Here is a 23,817-nt window from a genome sequence, read left to right on the forward strand (position 1 = left end):
TAACTCTTTGTTCATGTCATCTTGGACTTACAGTGACACCTAGTGGTGTGAATGCAGCATCATTCAAAATCAGCAGTTTTCAGTTACAGATGCCATTTTAAAAATGTACTATTCACAATCAGCCAAGATTAATTTTATCCAGAAATGAATGTGTCCAATAACAAGGCGGTTACTGAGATTAAGCCAGTAGTATTCATGTGATCACACTGGTCATGTGATTCAAAAATGGCAGCCCCCATGAGGGCACCCCTGCCCCATGTAGAATAAAACAGCTTTTATAAGGTTACTGATATGACTACATTCCTTATCTCATGTGATTGCTCATGATTGTATACATATGTTTTAAAATTATAATTTCTTCAGGAGTAAAATGTTTTTAAAGGGAAAAATCAACTGAGTGCACCTTTAAATAATTAGGAGTCTGGCAAAAGGAAAACAATTGATTATTTTGGATAATATTAATATGTAACATAGTTAATATGAGTTAAAATAGCCCTAGATAAATTAGTTGTTAATTAACTTTTGCTGTTTTGTGTAGTTAATATTAGTACATTTTTCTACCCTATTAAAAATCAATGCTTTATTTTCAAATGTGCATTTCTACGTGACAAAAATTTAATATTAATATTGTTAACTGCATTTGCGATTAAAAAAATTTCAGTATTATTATTGGTTTCTGTCCTTTAATTTATACATTTCATTTTGATGTATAGAATATGTTGCTTTTGTAGGTGTAATTTTGGTAAAAGTCTTGACACCTCACGTGGACCTCACTAATTTTCAAACCCTTGCTACGACCCTAGATGTGCCATCTGTGTTTTGCTTGGAATTGATGAGATGCATCCTATGAAGAAATGATAGTGCTCTATGAAGAATTTCAGTGCAAACTCTTGTGTGCAGGGACATGATATGTGTGAGTTTCTGCTTGTGTATTCCCCTTGTTTTGTATGCAAGTTTCTGCTTGAGTGTGCTCAATTGTGTTTGTAGAAGTTTTCCCTTTAAAAGTCACCCACACAGAACAACAGTGTTGTTATTGGAGGTCTGATGTATCTTCATGAGCAAATGTAAACTTGGATATTTAACTTGTTAATGAACAGACTGACTTGATAAATTTGTTAATTGGTGGGAATTTAGTATTGTGTATAGAATATTTGCACTGCCCTTACCGCTTACCATGAAACCATACAACCAAGCTGAATTTAACCATGAATAGTGTTTTTTTAAAGAGCTTTTTGATGTTGTTGATTTCATATATTATATATATATATATATATATATATATATATATATATATATATATATATATATATATTTGTGATGGAATAAATATAAACAAACTGGTGTTACATATTATCCAGTAGGCTTTAGGACGTTGCAGTATTAAATCAGTGAATTGCCAATGAGAATTTGGCAGACAGAATTTGCATGTCCCTCCCCCGGACATACGGTTATAAAAGGAGGGAATCGTGCATCTGTTTATTTAGGTTTTGCACTGAGAAGACGAGAATAAGGTTCGGCCGTTACAGTGGCTCGGTTCAGCGTCGTGGCAGGGGGGACACAGCGTCTCGTTTCCTCCATCAGGGAACGGAGGTTACAACAGTAACCTAGACGTTCCCCGTCTGTCACTCACTTGGCGTTGTGTCGAATTAAGCTAAAATAGGGGTCCCTATTCAAACACACCATTCGCTGAACCGTGTACTTGAGCTGCTGATGCAGGTGCGGGCAGGCAGTTGCATGCCAAAGCAACATGCTGTGTCAGACTGCATGTACCCTTCCCCAACGCCCCATAAAAAAACATCATAAAATGTTTAGGTTCCCGGCATCCTGAAGGGGGGGAACAAAGTGACATGCCAAGCATACGAGCAGGCCGCGCCAGATGCGCCTTTTCTCTCTCTATGTTTCTCGCATAGAGTTAAAGTGGATGGGGCCATTTTAATGCTATAACACGCATCGGGGAAGGCATTCTTTTCCAACTCCTATACTTTCAGGGGGAAAGAACCCACAGACACCACCTGCACAGGCTGGGGGGAGGTAAAGTGTGGCGAAATACGTTTTCAGGCCACATGTGGAAATGACGTGGTGGCAGATCCTACCTGCTGCGAGGGAGGTGAGCGGGGACTGCCCAAGGGAGACCAGTAGGGGGACCGTACCGCGGAAAATACACACAGGGGGATTAATCCACAAAGGTCCATCCTGTGGAGCAACTATTCCAGTACAGAGTAATTAGTACCTTTAGTGGGTCTGGTCGGGGAATTCCTCCGCTGAATTTGTGGACCAGAGGGATAGAGAGGGAGAACATCCAGGGAGCGTGAGTTTAGTGGACTCTCCTTGGTGAAAAAGCACACGTGATCACCTCAGTGGAGGGGAAAGGCGCTATGTGCAAGCGGAATACCTGGTCAGACGTTCCGCATTCCCGAGTGCTACATGCTCAGACCTGAGAGAACACGGGATGGGTCCGACTCAACCTTGAGATTGTAAAATCTCGTAAAGGTATTGGGTGTTTCCCAGCCCGCTGCTCTGCAGGTTTCTGCTAGGGAGGTGCCGTTGGCCAGTGCCCACGAGGATGCCACACTTCTCGTCGAGTGTGTTCGAACCGCAAGTGGGTGGGCACGGCCTGGGTGTGATAGGCCAAAGCGATGGCATCAACAACCCAGTGGGAAAGCCTCTGTTTGAAGACAGCATTCCCTTTCCGCTGTCCCTCAATGCAGACAAAAAGCTGCTCAGAATATCTAAAGCTCTGCATGCGGTCCACATAGGTACAAAAAGCATGCACCAGACACAGCAATGATAAGGCTGGGTCTGCCTCCTCCCAGAGCAGCTTTGCTTGCAGGTTCACTACCTGATCCATGAAGGGGGTTGTAGGAACCATGGGCACGTAGCCCGGTCGAGGTCTTAGGATGAAGTAAGCATCTGCCGGACTGGACTCCAGGCAAGTGTTGCTGACAGAGAACACAGTTCCCCAACCCTCTTGATGAAAGCGAGCATAATCAAGAGGGCCGTCTTCAAGAGATCCCATGACGGGAACAGGCATGGCCTGGGTGGGTTCAGACTCCCATGCCTCTAAGGAACATGATGATCAGATCATGCTTCCCTAAGGAATTGCCATCCACTGCACTGTGGTTAAGCCGACATGGCGGCTACATAGACCGTCAAGGTGGGGGGGGGTCGCTTCTCCTGCAGCCATGAGAGAACTGACCCGACTGCGCATCTCTGCGGGTCTTCAGATCGTAAGAACACCAATTCACAAACAAGCACCATGATGTGGGAGATGGCCTCCATCTGTTCCCTCACTGCCGAAGACTGCAGGGCTAAGTCTTCAATGGTGTCGCTGAATAAGCTGAAGTGGTAGATGGGGGAATTGAGATCCCGCATCTTTACCAGGTTCAGCCACAGATGTCGTTCCTGAACCACGAGTGTGGGCAACACCTGTCCGAGTGTCTGCGCTGTGACCTTTGCGGCCCGGGGGGTGAGGTCGGTCATCGAGCACAGTTCATGCAGTACATCAGGATCAGGACTACCCAAGTACAGATCTTTAAGTGCCTTGGCCTGGTGGACTTGCAGGAAGGCCATGGCATGCATGGCGGAGACAGCTTGAGGGGCTGCTCCGCTTTCAAGGGTAGTGAGGGGGGTCGGTGTGAGCGGCGCCCTGACCCGAGGAACCAATAATTTAGCCGTGAGGGGTGAGGGGGGGAGCAGAGGTTTCCAGTCCAGCCCAACGTTCAAGGCAGCCCGGGCAAGCATAGCGGACATCTGTGCATCAGGCTCAGACTGGACGAGCAGACACGAAGGTGGCAGCCCAGTTGAGTCATCAGCATCCAACACCGCTGTGACACTCTCCGATGCAACGGCGAAATCATCAACCAGCTCGAGGGGCCCGAGGGAGACATCAAAATGGATGGTAGCAAATGAGCATGCTGGGGGGCAGTCGGTTCATGGGGCAAAACAGAGCCTACTTCACTCCCCAAATTGCCTTCATCGCCAGCTGCGCCGGCCCCAATCTCGTAGGAAGGAGTTGCGGCATGGGGGGCGGCTGAAGTGGCTTTCTCTTGGAGGAAAGAAAGCTGCGACAGCAACGTTGCCATGGTTATGTTCTCGCACTGCGAACATGAACCATTCATAAAATGCTGTCTGCATGTGATCGCAGCCCAGACACGCGAGGCAGCTCTTATGACCGTCAGAGGCGGAGAGATATCTGCCACATCCAGGAACTACACAAAGGCGGAAAGACATCTTTAAAAAGACACCTCTTTAAAAAGATGTTCAACGCCAACGTGTATACTCTTTTAAAGGAAATATACTCTTTTATAGGTGTATTTGCTCTTTAAGGAAACGCTGTCGAAGCGCCCAGGGGCAAAGCTGCACTACCGTGCAGAGAAGGAGAAAGCCGCTGATATGCGGCATAGATCCAACAGCAAACGCTCTACAGAGGTGAGTGGAACAGAAGTGATCTCAGCTCGCTAATCGCACAACCGCTCGGCTCCGAAGAAGAAATCTGAATTAACAGATGCACGATTCCCTCCATTTATACACGTATTTCCGGGGGAGGGACATGCAAATTATGTCTGCCAAATTCTCATTGGCCTTTTCTCAAGTTCAGAGGTAACCGAGGCCTTCAAGAAAGTCTCCTAGTGTTGCTTCATTCGACCCAACATCGAGTGAGCGACAGACGGGGAACTGGCATTATTTTATTTCATTTTTATTTATAAGTATCGAGTTATTATCGACACCAAGGTACCAGGGCTGGTATCGTTCCGAAGCCAAAATGTGGGTATCCGAGCAATCCTTCTGGAAATGGCCACTTATTTCTGTTTTGAGAAGAGGAATTTCAATGTACATTAAAGCCATAGTAATGTGTTATGCACACTTAACGTGTACAGAATGGATGGCTGTTATCTCCACTGACCTGGCAGGCTGGGCAATTCAAGGCATGAAGTGGAATACATTTATGAATTATTGCAAGCTAATGGAATTTTGTTGTGTGGATTCCATGTCAGGCATGTTAGCACACATGCATGGGAAGATTGTAGAGAAGGGTATAGCTGGAGGCATTGCTCAAAAAACCAATATTGAAATTGTAGGGAGCCCCTTATCTAATCCTTTCCCAAACCTTAACCGTGCGTGGAAGTGACACCCCCATTTGGAGCTGGCGCAACCCCATTGTGGAGTAAGCACGCCCCATTTTGGAGTAACCCTGCACTATTTTGGAGATTCTGCCCCCATTTGGTGGTCTTCGGCCTAAAGCTAAACCTACTTGAGTTTGTGATGACATGGCTTGCATCCCTCTATTCCTCTGGTCTTCTCGAAACTGTCCTGTGAGTATATTTGTTTGTATTTTCTTAAGTTTAGCATAAATAATTTAGAGACATGTGATTAGTGCACATAATATAAATCATCTTTTGGACAGGCCATTCTCAGTTAGGCCTGCTAATGTTAACTGATTGACATGTGCTAATGTTAGAACCTGGAAAGAGATTGAAGTGGATTTCTTTGGGCAAAACACAAAAGTGGAGACATTGAAGAGAGACATGTTAATTATGCATTAAAAAGCAAAAGCACAAAGGATATTCCTAGGAATAATCAAGAGACACACAATGAAAAAGACATGATATTAACCAGGACATAAGGCACATAAACAGAATAAAAAAAACACCAAACCCATTACAAAAATCTCTAGCAGCCTGTGGTTTAACCAAAATATCAGGGTTTAGCTGGGGGTCAGGAATGATCTGATTAGCCCTGTTAGTAGATACTGGAACTACACCCTTTGAGGGCAATTCATTTAACAATTTAATATGAAGAATTCTTTTAAAAACAAATTCAAGAAACATTTAAATAGCAATTATTTTGTGAAATTATAGTGCTTATTTTTATTGCAAAATTTATTTTAGAAGGGCTCTAAAGAGCATGAAACAGACAGTCCCCTATCTGTTGCAATTTACCATTGATGAGTGATCAATCACATGACACACGATCACTGGCAAAATTACAACACCCACACACTTTTTTGTAGCTGAAACTATCCGGTGGCCACTTGTTTCAAAGAAGATAAAAGACACATTGTCTTTATATTGTAAGCTATAGTATTTTCATGATGTCACGCATTAGCACCAGAGAAATTCTGGCAAGGACTTTTAATTCCTTCTTTCTCTGTGCTGCTGAACTATGTTAAACAAATACAGCACCACTTTTTTGAGTGCATGATCCTCACTGACTTTCTGATGAAAAACATTCATATCATATTCATAAATACCTTCAATGAAGAAATCTTGGACTGTACGAAGACCCTCAGTGTTACAAATGTCTTTTAAAATATGAATACCTTTACAAGAACAGGCAAAAGGACTTCACCAGAAAGCAGTGTGGAGATGACTGTGTGAGTTTGAATGGGCTGCCTTTGATCCTCTCAATGCTATGCCATGATTTAAGTGTGGTGGTGATATCAGGCCAGCTGACAGTCTTGCCTGGGCCCGGGACAAGATAATCTTAGATGGGCCCCCCCATGCCCAGATCTCTCCTTTTCCCTTGCTCTTCCTCTCCTGTTCCCCTCCTCCGCTCTTCCTCTCCTGTTCCTCTCCTCTGCTCTTCCTCTCCTGTTCCCCTCCTCTGCTCTTCCTCTCCTGTTCCCCTCCTCTGCTCTTCCCCTCCTCTGCTCTTCCTCTCCTGTTCCCCTCCTCTGCTCTTCCTCTCCTGTTCCTCTCCTCTCCTCTGCTCTTCCTCTCCTGTTCCCCTCCTCTGCTCTTCCTCTCCTGTTCCTCTCCTCTTCCTCTCCTGTTCCCCTCCTCTGCTCTTCCTCTCCTGTTCCCTTACTCTCCTCTTCCTCTCTTGTTCTTCTCCCCTCCACTGCTCTTCCTCTCCTGTTCCCCTCCTCTGCTCTTCCTCTCCTGTTCCCCTCCTCTGCTCTTCCTCTCTTGTTCTTCTCCCCTCCTCTGCTCTTCCTCTCCTGTTCTCCTCCTCTGCTCTTCCTCTCCTGTTCCCCTCCTCTGCTCTTCCTCTCTTGTTCTTCTCCCCTCCTCTGCTCTTCCTCTCCTGTTCCCCTCCTCTGCTCTTCCTCTCCTGTTCCCCTCCTCTGCTCTTCCTCTCTTGTGCTTTCACTTTTAATTAAGCATGAGCAGCGCAGCAAAAATAGACTCGGATCTGGCCCATTATCTGTTCACCGATGCCAACAGTGACGCATTTCAGCCGGCTTTTTATTTCTCATCTCCATAAATATATCTAGTAGTAAAGCTAATGCAAGGGCTAGAAATCAATGAATTCTTTGCTAATACTTCCTCGTCATCATGGAGAGCGCAGTTCGCACCGCTTTCTCCTTTCCACAAGCGCGTGCTCTCCCGTGGCGTCTGTCGTTGCTATGCAACAATGAACTTGCGCGCCTGTAAAACGCAGGCCGCGTCGCTATTATGAGCTAATATCCAAAATATTTCCATATGTGTCTCTTTCCTCCTTTCTTATCAACAAGTGGATTTACAGCCACCACATCAGCAGCACCGCCAGTCGCAATGTCTCAGCACTTTTATGAAGAGGACGCAACTGCACGCCGCCGGGCATGCACGCGCATCAAGTACCGGGTTTGAGAAAACCTAGTACCGTGGCGTGACGTTTAAAACAAAATTAGTACCGACTTGGTACCGAAGTACCGGGTCTTTGACAACACTCATAAACGTTGGCTGCGCTGTTTCTTACCTTGCTCTACGTTGACTTTACTAACGTTAGTTCCAGCTTCTCCATCACCACCTTTTTTAAAATATTTGTTTAGGACATCTCGAAGGCCTCTATTTTCTTCTTCCCTTCCCTTCTTCTCTTTTCTTTTCTTTTCTGAGCACCAGACTTGTGCTGACCGGACATTTTGATCGTAACGTTAGCCTACTGAACTTCAAATCAAATGACAACATCAAATTTTGATCAGTGGCCAAACCATTTTTGTTTTGGGGGTGGGCGGGGGTTCTTGACCACTATTTCAAGGACAATTAGGAAGAAAACAAATAAAAAGCTTTTATGTAACTCAAATATTAGATATTTTTTCCACAAATATGCCTATTTTATTTATGTTTTAACAATTATTCCATAATTTAATGAGGGCCCAGTTCTGGGCCCCCCCCCCCCTACCCTGGGCCCGGGACAACAGACCCGTTTGTCCCCCCCTGTCGGCGGGCCTGGGTGATATTACCAAACTCATGCAAACCCTTTTCCCAAACTGTATAAAGGGAAGATCAGCAAGGCAGAAGGAGTGAATAATGTTGGCCTCTATACATCTCCATGATTAATTTGAGTCTTGCTTTACCCAGCAATGTATTCTGATCTGATCTGATTTATTTTGATAAATATAATCTGAAATGCTCAATAATAAAATTTTTGCATTGACAGACTGATCCTAAGGAGATTTTCAACATCGAGGTAACATCGAGAATAAGAAATTTAACCTAGGGAGGACATTCATCTTAAGGATAGTAACTCTGCCATGCATTGATACATGAAGGGCATGCCATCATATTAAATCTGCCGATATCTTTTTACTAAGATTTGTATAATTGTCATGACTAATTTTGGAAACATTTGTAAAAAATCTTATACCCAAGTATGTAAAGGATTAATTCACACATTCAATCATCAAAGAGTCCAATATTAAATGAAGTGAATCTTTCAATATTGTTTAGTAAAAAATGTTAAACATAAAATTTTTTTTTTGAAATTATATCATATTCATCAACAGAAATGGATGAACACAAAGTGAGAATACCAGACATTGAAAAATGTTAGATTTACAAACAAAAGTACAGCACAGGTAAGGTTTAATATGTCCACTGCTATAGCCATTGATGACAGGAAAGTTAGTCCATTCCTCTTTTATATTATGTTGACAGTGAATTCTAGCTTCTTTACAACCACTGAATTTTTAGAAGCTATTTTTGTGAGAATTAATAAATGCATAAATAAAAACATACACACACACACACACACATACGCATATACACTTGTTGAAACCAGCTGTAAGTCAATACAGAGGAAAGTCTTGCACAAATTATGCATCCAGATCAGATAACGTGAAAGCCTATTGCAGACTATGTGAATCACAGGAAACAGAAATGGAGCATTCATATAATTGCGGTGTGTGTGTGTGTTTTGGGAAGACTGCGGCTGCACGAGGGCCAGTCAGAAAGTTTTCTAGCTCGCTGCACACACACACACACACACACACACACACACACACACACACACACACACACACACACACACACACACACACGCACACACACAGACATACCCCTTTCCACCATGCAGCAAGTGTCTGAGTAAGTTAACAGGAAAACTTTAGAAGCGATCTTAATACTAGACAGCTTTTCAAATATTTTGAGAACTTAATTATGTAAAAATTACTACATAACCAGCCCACAACTGCACACAGCACAAAAATAATGTCTTTAATTACGATGAGGTGGGAACCATTGTGCCAATACAGATGAATGACAAACAAGGGAGTAAAAGATAATATATACATATGAATCACAATACACAAAAATGTATTAATAAAGAACACTTACTTGGACTGTACATACGAAGAAATTCTCTCATATTCCTCCTTCTTTTAATTGTAAAAATTTAAGCCAGCAGGCCCACAACCAGGGTAGTTTGGGGATAGGGAAGAGGGTTTGGGGAGGGGATGCAACATACTGTAAAATACACCTGTTCACCATGTTGTTTGCTAATTACTGTAATAGTTTCATGTGAATGATGGGGGCTGGAGGGGAGGGGTTGAATTTTTTTTTATTTTGATTAAAGTTTAAGAGGACAAACCTCTCTTAACTATTATCTTTGCTAATAGTTACTGAGATGCTGGCTTCAGATAAGCACAGTCCATAAGCAGCATTTCAAGACCAACCAAATGGGTATTTCTGTGGTAGCACAACCTCCCAACCACTCTCATTCCATTCCCCACAGAAACATATCTGACCTGTGGCATTTATAGTCTCAGTAGTGGTCTCTTATGGCTGGATTTCTAACCCTGTCTCATGCAACCCAGTGAGACCTACTCATGTGTGGGGAAGGTCCCTTTGAAGTTGTCCTGCTGATATAGAGCACAAAAAGTTTCCCATAGCTCCAAAATATTAAATAAAATATGAGTAATTGTAACATGTTTACACAATTTGCCTTACATCGTCTAGAGTAATCATAAAATAAAGTAAAAACTTTACATACAAAATAAGCAATTACATTTGGTATGAAAAATATGTTGGTAGAAAAGATAAAATAGCATTATTTTAATCTGTATTTTTTTTTTTTAGTTTGTTTAGTTTTCATAATAAAAGAAACCAGAGACAATATCTCTGCTATCAGCTCCTTCATTTTTTTATGCACCAGCCATAAATTGGTAAAAATTATTCAGGAGTCTCCAGCTTTCTAATCTATCGAGCCCCAGTGGGACATTTTTGTCCATAAAATTAAAGCGCAGCAGTGCCAACATTCACAGCCATATACACAGAAAATATACCCAGGCTCTCCCCACTGACCTAAAACAAATGAATCCACAAATACAGACTTAGTCCCAAATGTGGGTGGACAGTTAGGCAGTGTTTGGTTACATAAGAGAATGTGACACGCTTTCATCTCTGGGAAGAGAGGTACAACCAGAGAATGAGAGTACGAAGTGATGTAAAGGAGAAGGGGGAGGATGGTGTGCTATTTCTGAGACACTTGAATGAGCCTTTTTCCATCTCTTTCACTCTCTGTCTCCCTCACACACTCTCTCCTTTTTGCTATGCAGTGTAGCAGAAAAGTTTTGGTAAAGGGTTCAGTTAACACATTTCACCAAATCACATGTAAACTCATCTCATCTTCATATACAAAAGGATGCCGCGGTGGATGGCGTGAAGCCGTCTACACGTGCTATGTCTCCGCAGTAACGCGCTCAACAAGCCACATGATAAGATGCGTGGGTTGACGTCTCAGATTTGGAGGCAACTGAGATTCGTCCTGCGCCACCAGGATTGAGGCGAGTCACTACGCCACCACGAGGACTTAGAGCGTATTGGGAATTGGGTATTTCAAATTTGGGAGTCCATTTTTGTTTATTAAAAAATAAATAAATAATAAAAATAAATGAAATAATTGCAATCAGATTCTGCACAGAAGCAAATTATACATCATCAGTAGTGGTTCACTTCTGCTATTTGAAACGATTTGTGTTGATATCCACATATTGTGTTCAACCACACCAGAGTTCACATGAACCATACCCCCAGACCACCTTTTAAAGCGGACCCGGGTTCGGAATACAGCATTCACAATATACAAACAAACCGAACTTTGACGTCATTCAACTTCGGGTGCACACCAAAAGTGGTAGAATTAAAGCACCTTAAAAAGCTAAAAACACCCCTGAAAGTGATTTAACTTCTGTTGTCACCACACGCAAACTGATATTAATAAAATCACATGGCCATGCCAGGTTTTGCACATATTTAGTGACCAAAGCTCAACTCCCCCTGTCAATGAGCACCTCGTCAGCACCAGCAATAAAAATTAGCTGGCGCCACCCCTGGTTTAATAGCAGCATTTGTGGTGAATATTTTGCAGTAAACTTAAAATACATAGTTTATATACTTAAACAACTACTAGTTTTATATTTTTCCATTATTGTTATTTTGATTAAAATATTTGCAATGCTTCATGAAATTGTAGTTAATTCCCTCATGAAAGATGTTAAGGATCTAAGAGTCTTGTCCCTTTAACGTTTTGTTAGATTTTAAAATATTTTTTATAAATTGTTGTAGTTTTATGATTCACCCCAAAGCTGGTAGGTTTGGTTCATGGCTTACAACAATTTTATGGAGGATTTTATGAAATCCCTGTGGAAAATTATAAGAAAAATACTTCTGTATTCAAGACGGCTAAAAATATGGGTGGGCTGTGTTGCACTCTATGGCATATCATACTCTAGTTCTTGAGTGTGATAAAATACTTTAAATGTACGCAAGATGTCAAACTTGCCAGACTGATTTGTGATGCACTGACCTGTGATTCTTGCATCACTAGTGGTAACTGATGCTCAACAGAATGATCGACTGGACTGTCATTGAAGTGATAATCAAGGAAGATCAGTAAACCACCCTTTCATAGAAGAGCAATGGTCCACCATTTTGTAGTTGTGTGACTATATTAATAAAGACACACACACACAAAAATAAGACTTAGAGATTCATTGCATATTTTTGTTGTATGTTTCTACAGAGAGAGAGAGTGAGAGTGAGAGTGAGAGTGAGACAGACATGGGCAGGATTGTGATGTCATAGTCAGATCCCATAAGCTGAAGGCTATTATAGTTGGTTATGTTTATTGTACTCTTCCATTGGGCTCATTTCTACTTGGCTGGCAGCTTAGAGAGCGATCAGCTCCATAAATCACTGCAAATATCTTACTCAGATATATCTTAATCAGCTCAGTTTTGTCATCACTGGGTTATGTTTAGCTGATTAGTTTATTGTCACAAGTTTTTGACAAGTGTAAGGAAAATCCCTGTGTCCCAGATTTGGAGTGTGTGCTAACTAAATTAATTTTCATGTTATATGAACGGAAATGATAGTGAAATCAAAACCATGGAAATGCTGCACTGACATGTTTATTCAGTTGCTATGAGCTTTTCATTAGTTTGAGTTCAAGAGACAGATTGCAGAGTATGTGTGTTTTCCATACCATTTGTTTTGCCTGTAACTTTATCCTAGATTCGCTCATATTGCTCTACCAGACATCACACGCAATGCTTTCCCATCGCTGTCAGGAAGAGCTTTTAAATACTATTTTGAGGTTGAGCAAAATAACACAGCCCATGTCAGACACATAATCTTTATGTCTTTATGCACCCTAATCTTAAAAGGTTTAAACATGTATTCAAATCATTTAGCCTTGGAGGGTGCTGCCATTTTGGAGTGTTAATGCAGTGGATGTAACCAGTGAAGAAAGTGCTTTATATGTAAGGACAGTTTTTGCCCTATGAAAGACAAAAAGTGATATACTTACCTCAGTTTTACTCCTGCCTCTATGGGAAGTCGTTTTTGAATGCAAACAAAAGCCTTTTTTAATATTGCGTTTTTTTCCCTTTCTCTCTATCTGTCTCTCTCTCTCTCTCTCTCTCTCTCTCTCTCTCTCTCTCTCTGTGTGTGTGTGTTGCATGCTGGGAGTTGGTGGAAGTGGTGGTGATAGCTGCTGTGTGAAGTGGTGAGAGTTTCTAAATCTTGCTTTTTCCTATTTACTTTTTCTTTTCTTTTCTAGGAAATACATGGTTTAGAAGGCAATTTATAAATTAGTTAAATAGTTGTGATTGTGTGTAGAATGGCGTCTCTTGATGAGACGTTGCCATTGTCACTCCGTAATGGTTTCAGGTGTGTTCCTGAGGATAATGCCATAGTGGAGGATGTGTTGATTGCGGTTGGGGATCAGATTGGTCATGAGAATATTGTATCTGCATCACGCATGAATCAGGCTGTCGTTGTGTTTTTGAAGGAACAAAATTTAGTTAATCGGTTAATAGTAACTGGCCTTACCGTTAAGATGCTTTTGTGCAACTCTCTCCGCTGTATACATCGACAACGAAGGTAACAATTTCAAATGTCCCGCCTTTCGTACCCAATGATGTTTTGCAATGTGAGTTAGTGCATTTTGGGAAAGTTGTAAGTCCCTTTAAAACTGTCGCACTTGGATGTAAACATCCGGCGCTGAAGCATGTTTCGTCTTTTAGACGGTATGTGTACATGGTGCTAGAATCGCCTGAGAATACACTGGATATAAATTTTCGTGTAAAACATGAGGGAAGATTATATATGGTGTATGCATCTACTGGCAGCATAAGATGTTTCGAATGTGGAGACATCGGACATAAGCGTCTTACGTGTGCACATAAGAAAACCGGTACAGAAAACGCGGTAGGATCAGAAGATGAGGTCGCAAATATTAGCGCAGATCTGGTTGATGTGGCCCAAGATGAGGTTGTTCCACTTGCTGAGGTGAGTGATGATAATTCAGTTGCTGTGTTACCGGCTGTTGACACTGAAAATGATGTTGCTGTAGCTAATGTAGCCCCTAAGATTAGCGCAACTGAGTTAGTTTCTGAGGTTAATACTGATGAAGAAGTAGCTAGTACTAGTGGTACTAAACAGTTGGAAAGTGCAATTTATGGAACAAAAAAATCGTATTCAGGCGTCTTGAATAATGAGGAAATGGATGTTAACACATCTCAGGCAGGTTCTTTGGGAGATTTCAACAAAGATTCTTTGTATAGTCTGGAACAAATTAATAGTTTTCTGGATGAAACGTATGGTAAACAAATTAACATAAATGACTTTTTTTCTGATGTAGACAAATTTGTTAACTCTGTTACTTTTTATCAGAGGACTGTTGGAGTTGAGGAACTTAGTGAGAAGAAGCGTTTTAGGCTGAAAAAGCATCTTACCACAATAAGGAAAAATAGAGCAATGAGTAGGAGAAAAAGTAAATCAAAAGATCGCAAATAATCATGCATTACACGGTGTCTTTTCTTTGCTTTCCTTTCATGCTTTATTCTGTATTTCCCATCTTAATTTTGTGCATGGAGGTTTTGAGGATAGGCTCTTTAAATATTAATGGTGGGAGGGATAGTGTAAAGCGTGCTATTGTCTATGAAACAATTCAACAAAAAAAGCTTGATATTATCTTTCTCCAAGAAACTCATAGTGATTTAATGAATGAAGTTGAGTGGAATTTGTGGTGGAAAGGACACAAAATACTTAGTCATGGTACCAATTTAAGTAGAGGGGTGGGCATCTTTTTCTCTTCAACCATAAGGGTGGATATTATAAGTACAGAGGAACCAGTGAAGGGTCGTTTGTTGGTTGTTAAAGCGCAAATTCAAGGAATGCTTGTGTTCCTAATAAATATGCACCAACAGTGGGACAGGAATGCCTACATTTTCTAAATATGCTTAATGAGAGTCTTAAAAAGTGTTCTAGTGAAGGATGTGTTGTCATTGGTGGAGACTGGAACTGCACTATAACTTTTACAATAGACCGTAATACTGAGGAACCTCATATACAGTCCTCAAGCGCTTTGTCAAAACTAATAAAATAATTCCAGCTCTTAGATATGTGGAGAATTAAACACCCCAATGATAGACAGTATACATGGATTAAGGCTTTTAATAATAGAGCTAGTGCTGTCCGACTAGATAGATTCTATGTGTCAAAATATTTTAATAGTAGGGTAATTGAATGTTGCATTTGTCCTGTAGGGTTTCTGATCACCATTTAGTTATAATGACAATGAGCATGTCAAATCTACCAAAAAATCAGTTTACTGGCATTTTAATGTTAAATCGTTGCAGGATGCTGCTTTTTGTGATAGTTTTGTTTTCTTTTGGGAAAATTGGAAAAAGAAAAAAAGCTATTTTGAAAACTTGAAACAGTGGTGGATATAGGAAAGACACAAATAAGAATGTTTTGTCAGCAGTATACAGCTAACTTTAGTAGCAGAATAAAGAATGTGATTGAATCACTTGAAAAGCAAATTAATTCAATGGAATTGCAGTTGGTTGATACACATAATTCTGTATTGTACAATGATTTGCAAAAGAAAAAGAAAGAGCTAAGTCTGGTCCTAAATGAGAAAGTAAAGGGAGCCTTGATAAGGTCCCGTTTCATGTCTCTAGCAGAAATGGATGCCCCTACTTCTTTTTTTTTAACCTGGAATATAAGGTGGCTCAACAAAAACAAATGCCTTGTCTTAAACTCCCTGATGGGAGGATAACATCTAAGACTACAGAAATGAGAAACCATGCTGTGGATTTTTATTCAAGTCTTTATGCTGCAGAAAACAGTAAAAATGATGACTGTATGACACAGCTTCTTCAGGGTCTTCCTCAGCTGGACTCTGATTCTAAAACTGTCTTGGATGCAAGTACAACATTTAAGGAAATTACTGCTGCTGTTGGACAACTTAGTTCAGGACGATCCCCTGGAATAGATGGACTGCCAGCAGAATTTTATAAAAGGTTTTGGAACTGCATTGGACATGATTATTTTAATGTTTTATGTGAGTCTATAAGAGATGGTGTTTTACCTACTACCTGTCAATATGCTGTTTTATCATTATTGCCAAAAAAGGGGGATTTAGCCTTTTTAAAGAACTGGCGTCCTGTTCCTCTTCTTACAACAGAATATAACATTTTTTCAAAATGTCTGGCAAATAGATTAAAACATTACTTGGGTTTGGTTGTACACAAGGATCAATCATATTGCATTCCAAAGAGATCTATTATGGATAATTTGTTTTTAGTGAGAGACATTGTAGATATTTGTAATAGTTTCAATGTGAATGTTGGATTAATTGCCCTGGATCAAGAGAAGGCTTTTGATCGTGTTGATCATAATTATCTTTTTAATGTATTGAAGGTTTTTGGTTTTGGTGAAACATTTTAAAATTTTATGAAGTTATTATATAATGGTGCATCATGTATGGTTAAGGTAGGGGGCACTTTGAGTCGACCAATTCCTATTCTAAGGGGTATTAGGCAAGGCTGTCCGCTGTCTGGTCAACTATATAGTTTAGCAATTGAGCCACTGCTTTTTAAACTTCGAGAAAGATTGTCCGGTTTTTATGTGCCTGGGTTTTCTTTAGATTCAAGAATTTCTTTTTCTGCTTATGCTGATGATATCACAGTTTTTGTAAATCATACTGAGGATATTAAGTGTTTATCTGAGGTACTCAATCTTTATGAGAAAGCTTCATCAGCTAAAGTGAACTGGGCTAAAAGTGAAGCTTTATGGGCAGGTAAAGGGGAGTTTGAGATTCTCCCAAAGTTACCTGGGGACCTTAAGTGGGGTAGAGAGGGACTTAAATTGTTGGTGTTTTTTGGGGGGTCAAATTAATATCAAAATCTAAATTGGGAGGGTATAGTGGAGAAAATGTGCAGTAAGTTGTCTAAATGGAAATGGTTGCTACCTCAGTTGTCCTATAGGGGAAGGATTTTAGTGACCAATAATTTGGTTGCTTCCACTCTGTGGCACAAAATAACTGTGTTACAGCCACCTGTTGGACTTATTGAGGAAATTCAAAGGAAACTTGTGAATTTTTTTTGGTCTGGACAACACTGGATTCGTGCTGCTGCTTTATACCTTCCTGTTCAAGAGGGAGGTCAAGGATTGATTGACATTAGATCCAGAATTATGGCTTTCCGGTTAAAAGCAGCTCAGAGACTGTTGTATCGCACGGATGTATCATGGCTAGAGACAGCTTCTGCTCTTCTCAGGCGGGTCAGAAGTATGTGATTGGACAAACACTTGTTCTTAATGGAGCTCCAGAATGATGATCGTGTGAATCTTACATCCTTCTATAAGTCAGTGCTGGAGGCATGGAAGGTGTTTACCATTTCACGTTCATCAGATACACATGCTGGATTATGGCTTTTTGAAGAGCCACTTTTTCTCAATGACTTTCAACCTTCAAGACTTATAACAGCAGCTGGATGCACAAAGTTGGGACATATTCTGAATATAAGCTCAGAGGAATTGAGTAAAAGGACTGGGGTGAGATCTTTGCGGCTGCTGAAACAAGCTACCACTGAAATATTCAACTCTCTGCATGTGGATCATAAGATTTTGGCAAATGACTCCATAGTAATTGATCAATGGAGAAAGGGGGTTCCTTATGTTTTCCCCTCCCTTAATGTAAATATTGCTGTGGGAGAATGGCAAGATGACGAGAAGTGTCTTTTGTCTTTTAAAACCCCTCAGCTTGGAGTTTTCGAGGAAGTAGGGAAAAAAGCCCTCTATATTTCTTGTGTGAAGGCATCTAATGCTAATCTTTTGAGTGGACTTCCTTCAACAAAATGGACTGATTTTTTTGGAACCGTTTCTTCCCCTAGAGGCTGCTGGCGGTCCTTATACAAATGCCCAATTGATAAAAGAACGGGTGACCTTCAGTGGAGGATTGTACATGGAGCGATAGCCACAAACAGATACGTGATGCACATTGATCCTTCTGTAGGGGTGGGTTGTCCCTTTTGTACAGATGTTGAAACGGTTTTTCATTTATTTGTACAATGTGCTCGTTTAAATGATTTGTTTTCACTTTTATCTCGATGGTTTACTGAAATTGGTGAAGATTTCTCTTTTGAAATGTTTATATATGGTCCAAAGTTTACGGAAGAAAGAAAAAGTCAGTTGATTTTATTGAATTTTTTGTCTGGTACAGCAAAACTTGCTATTTGGAAATCTAGAAAAAATAAATTGTTAGGACAAGGCTCTCTGGATGTGTTGAAAATCTTCAAAGGCTTGGTAGCGGCTCGGCTTAGAATAGAGCATGCCTATTATAAAATGGTTAAATGTGTAGAACTTTTCATGTACATTTGGGGGATAAATGAGGTACTTTGTACAGTAGATGAGGATGATGATTTAATGCTTACTTTTTAAAATGCTTTCTTGTTTTTACTTGTAGTATTTGTTGTGTGTGTCTGTGTGTGAGATTGTAATATTTTTGTGAATACTTTGTTTTAATAAAGGTGTATTAAATTCAAATTCTCTCTCTCCCTCTCTCTCTCTCTCTGTCTCTCTGTCTGTTTCTCTGTCTGTCTGTCTGTTTCTGCTGCAGTGGGTGGCATTTGCTTCGCTGTTCTTCATACTGGTTTCCATAACCACATTCTGCCTGGAGACACACGAGGCCTTCAACCCCATCATTAACCGCACATATATTAACCCTCATGACAACAGCTCCAGGACTAACCAGGAGACAGAGACAGTGGTCTACCTCACCTACATTGAGGGTGTGTGTGTGGTGTGGTTCACCTTTGAGTTCCTCATGCGTGTCACTTTCTGTCCAGACAAAAAGACGTTTATCAAAAACACCCTCAACATCATAGACTTCGTGGCCATCCTGCCATTTTACCTGGAGGTGGGCCTGAGCGGGCTGTCCTCTTCAGAAGCAAAGGACGTTCTGGGTTTCCTCAGAGTGGTGCGATTTGTCCGGATCCTCCGGATCTTCAAGCTAACACGACACTTTGTGGGACTGCGTGTTCTGGGACACACACTCCGTGCTAGCACTAATGAGTTCCTCCTTCTCATCATCTTTCTCGCCCTTGGAGTTCTTATCTTTGCCACTATGATCTACTACGCAGAGCGAATAGGTGCCAATCCCAATGACCCACGTGCCAGCGAGCACACCCACTTCAAAAACATCCCCATCGGCTTCTGGTGGGCTGTTGTGACAATGACCACATTGGGCTATGGAGACATGTATCCCCAGACATGGTCAGGCATGTTGGTGGGTGCTTTGTGTGCTCTGGCTGGTGTATTAACCATTGCCATGCCTGTGCCTGTCATCGTAAATAACTTTGGGATGTACTATTCTCTAGCCATGGCTAAGCAGAAGCTACCAAAGAAAAAGAACAAGCATATTCCCCGTGCCCCCCAGCTGGGCTCACCTAATTACTGTAAGTCAGCCATGAACTCGCCCCACCACAGCCCACCAGATGACCATTGCTCACTTCTTGCCCAGGAGGAGATTTTTGAAATGAACAGAGCAGGTAGGAAACTTGTCTCAAAATTAAATGTTTTGGAATAGTACACCCAAAAGAATAGTACACCCAAAAATGAAAATTCTGTCTCATTTACCCGCCCTTATGTTGTTCCAAATCCATATGACATTCTTTGCTCCATTGAACACAAAATGAGATGTTTGCCTCACTTTCATTAGATTGTTCCCTTTACAAAAAGCTTCACTATGATACTGTGCTGAAGAGCGCTGTGGGAACACATCTCAGTTGTGACCAGCTGTAAATATGTATGCAACACGTCAATGAACATTGACTGGAATTAATAGCCTCTGCCGATGTAATCATTGGACGCACCTGGCGCAGTGGCTATAAATAGATGCGTCACCAGTGCATCATCAGATTTTTTGTCTTCAGAAGCTGTCAAACTTTCTTTCCTCTGTTAGGAGTTAGAATTTGGTTAAGCAGTGCACAGTGAACCTTTTCTCCTTTCTCTGCTTTCTATAAATATATATATAAATAGAGAGAGAATGACTGAGAATCAGAGCAAATGATGCATGTTCCCTTGTTTACGCTCTATTGCCAAGAGGGACACGCATCAGTTTTGCTTTGTTTGGGGGAAGAGCATGCAGCTCTCGCGTTGGAGCGGTGCGGGTGCGAGCATTGCGATTTACTTTCGGGCAAAATGCTTCGCGCTCGCTTACTTCCGGGAGTCAGCGCCCACTCTTTCATCATGGGGCTCTCGCATATATCTGGCTGAGGAGCGAGAGACGGGTCCGTCCCTATTGCTCACTCTCTCCCCAGATCCAGCTGATCCTTCTCGTAAGCCAGAAGAGTGCCTCAGAGCATCTTCGTTTCACGAGGGGGGCGCTGAACCTCTGTACATTTCATGCATAATAATAAAGCGGCTGAGAAATTACTCGAGGTGGTTACTCGGGCTGTGGCCAGACTACAGCTAGACTGGCCACGCAAACAAGAGACAAGTTATTACAGAAATACTTCCTGGTTCCCAAGGAGGGTAGGGGGTTGCGTCTGACCTTAGATATTAAGGCTTGAACTGCCCAATCTGGGTGTTCAAGCCCAAGATGCTGCCTATCGAGACGATCGTGTCACAAGCCCAACATCACGTTTGGCTGGTCACCATCGATCTCATGACGCACTTCTTCTCTTAGAAGTTCTGCCACAACACAAGAAGTTCCTGAGGTTCGTTTTGGGGGCGAAGCCTTCCAGTATCGGGTTCTTCCATTTGGCCTAGCCCTTTTTACCCGCACATTCACAAATGAAGGATGCAGCGCTGGCTCTTTTCCGACTCCGGGGCATCAGCATTCTGAATTACATAGATGACTGGCTGATCTAGTGCAGTTCCTGGAACTGGCAGTTCAGCACAGGGATATCATCTTAGCTCATCTAGTTTCTCTGGGGTTGAGGCTCAACGCCAAGAAAAGCGTCCTCTCTCCCACTCTGAACACTGTCTTTCGAGGGACCGTACGGAGTTCGATCACAATGTGGGCACAACTGTCTCCCGCTAGAATCGAGTCCACTAAGAATACCCTGAGCGAAGTCAGGCTAGGTCAAGGTTGTACTAGGTCTCAGGCCGACTGTGTCCTCGGTGATTCCTCTGGACCTTCTTCTCATGAGACCGTTTTGTTGTAGCTCAAAGCCAGGGGGGTTTCTACCAAGGGCCAAATCCCCTAGGCTAATAAGGGTTACACGCCGCAGGCTTCGTTCCCTTTCTATGTGGTTCAGACCCCGGTTTCTTACCTTGGGTCCCAATCTAGGTGTGTCTCGTTGTCGCAGGCTGCTAATGACAGACGCCTCCCTGATGGGCTGGGTAGCAGCCTTAAGTGGTCGTCCAGCTTAAAGGGAATAGGAGGGTCGTCAGCTCGGTTGTCACAGTAACTGTCTCAAGTTGATGGCTGTATTTCTGGCCCTAAAATACTTCCTCCTGAGGCTGCCATGTGTTGGTGCGGGTAGGCAATACAGCGGTAGTCTCTTACATAAACCATCAGGGAGATCCACGTTCATGTCAGCTGAATTTCTGGCACGTTGGATTCTCCTTGGAGCCCAGGGCAGCTCCTGTCACTCAGGGCAGTTTATATCCCTAGATGCCCGTATATGCGAGCAGATTTAACTCCACCCTGAGGTAGTAGGTGAGATTCTTTCCAGGCAGAAGAGGACCTCTTCGCCTCTATGAACAGCGCAATGTCTCCTCTACTTCTCCCCAAGTCAACCAAGCCCCTTGGGTCTTGGTTGGCACAACATGGCACATACATGACCTGGAATGCGTCTGTATGTGTTTCTTTCCCCAGTTTTTCTGCTCCCGGGAGTCTTAGCCAAGGTTCGCCAGCAAGGGTCTTGCCTCCTACTTATAGCGCCACGCTGGCTGAACAGGGTATGGTTCTCTGAGCTAAATTCTCCCCTCGACGGCTTGCCTTGGCCGATTCTGAACAGGAAGGACCTTCTTTCTCAGGCACAGGGGACTCTATTTCATCCCCGGCCCGAATTGTGGAACCTCCTCATGCTTGGCCCCTGTTGGGTACCAACTGAGGAACACAGGGCTTTCTCCTGAGGTTATCGAGACCATTTTAAGTGCTAAGGCTCCCTCCACTTGGAACAAATCTGGGTAGATTTTTCAGGGCGGAAGAGGACCTCTTCGCCTCTATGAATAGCGCAATGTCTCCTCTACTTCTCTCCGAGTCACCCATTCCTCCCCTTCTGGGGCTGAACATGGTGGCGCATACATGGCCCAGAATGCGCTTGTATGCGTTTCCCTTTATTAAAAGTTCATATTGCAGAACCAGTTAACTGCCAGACCGCTTCAGTTCTGGACTCTCTGCATGAAGAACCGTCAGCAGGCTTATGCCCCGCCACTCTCAGTGTCTATGTGGCCGCCACTTCGGCTTGCCACGCCTTGATGGATGGCGTGCCCTTCAGAGGGACCTCTTGTTAGGACCATGACCTCTTCATAGGACTTGGCAATAGTCCTTGAGTGTCTGGTTGAGACCTCCTTTGAACCTCTAGAGTCAGCGTCTGACAGACTTCTGACTCTCAAGATGGATTTTCTTATGGCGATTATCTCTAGAGAGTTTTGGGACCTACAGGCTCTGTCTGTTTTGCTAGCCTGTTTAGAGTTTGCCCCAGGAATGACCAAAGCAATTTTGCACCCTCATTCTGACTACCTTCCTAAGGTGCCTTTCGCGATCCTACATCAGGTCACTCTCTAAGCCTTCTGCTCCCCGACTTTTGCAACGCTGGAGCAGCAAGGACTTCACAGACTGTGTCCAGTCTGTGCCCTTTAGACTTATGTCCACCACACTAGCCAGTGGCATAAGTCAGGGCAACTATTCGTTTGCCACGGGAGCCCCAACCAAGCAGACTACATCGCATTGGGTGAGGGATGTTATTGCCCTGGCCTACGAGGCACACGGTCAAGCTTCGCCAGTAGATATCAGGGCTCACTCCACCAGAGGGGTCGTCTCCTCTAAAGCCTTGGCTAGAGGGGTCCCTCTGCAGCAAGTTTGTGATGTGGCAGGCTGGTCCTCTCTGCACACATTCATCATATTTTATAGTTTGGATGTTCATGCTACTCTGGGCTCTTATGTCCTTGAGTCGACATCTCAAGCTCATGTCTGAGGCCTCTCACGCTCTTGTGAGCACACTACACAACCGTAGGGGGTCCGGACAGCCACAGTGCGGTGGCGTGGGTATTCTCGTTCCCAAAGCGCTCTTCAGTGCAGCATCATAGTGAAGCTTTTTGTAAAGGGAACGTCTCGGGTTACATATGTAACCCTTGTTCCCTGAAAAAAGCGGAATGAGATGCTGCGCTTTTCGGCCCCACTGGGATGCTCCGGGACTGCTCTTCAGACGAAATATCTGATGATGCACCGGTGACGCATCTATTTATAGCCACTGCGCCAGGTGCATCCTATGATTACATCAGCAGAGGCTATAAATTCTAGTCAATGTTCATTGACATGTTGCATACATATTCACAGCTGGTCACAACTGAGACGTGTTCCCAAAGCGCTCTTCAGCGCAGCATCTCGTTCCGCTTTTTTCAGGGAACAAGGGTTACATATGTAACCCGAGACGTTTTCCCCCCCATGCAATGAATGGTGACTGAGGCTAGCATTCTTCCTAACATGTCCTTTATGTTCTTCAGAGGAAAGCAAGACATAATGGTTTGAAACAACACAAGGGTGAATAAAATGACAGAATTTCAATTTTGTTTGTGTGTGTGTGTGTGTATGTACTGACCCTTTCTGAAATGGCATTACATTCACTTTTCCTTCCCTTTCACTTCACCAGCTTTC

General features: G+C 42.6%; 1 protein-coding gene across 2 annotated transcripts in view; it reads left to right on the forward strand.

Annotated features, from left to right (window-relative positions):
- Positions 1-23,817, forward strand: part of LOC127619413 (potassium voltage-gated channel subfamily C member 1-like) — a 69,135-nt gene that overhangs the window by 21,872 nt on the left and 23,446 nt on the right. For both annotated transcript variants that reach the window (XM_052092353.1, XM_052092303.1), the window contains exon 2: positions 18,607-19,537. In XM_052092353.1, the coding sequence (XP_051948313.1) occupies positions 18,607-19,537 (931 nt within the window). The remainder of the gene's footprint in view (positions 1-18,606; positions 19,538-23,817) is intronic.

This window comes from Xyrauchen texanus, chromosome 1 (genome assembly GCF_025860055.1).
Source record: "Xyrauchen texanus isolate HMW12.3.18 chromosome 1, RBS_HiC_50CHRs, whole genome shotgun sequence".
Classification (NCBI taxonomy): Eukaryota; Metazoa; Chordata; class Actinopteri; order Cypriniformes; family Catostomidae; genus Xyrauchen; species Xyrauchen texanus.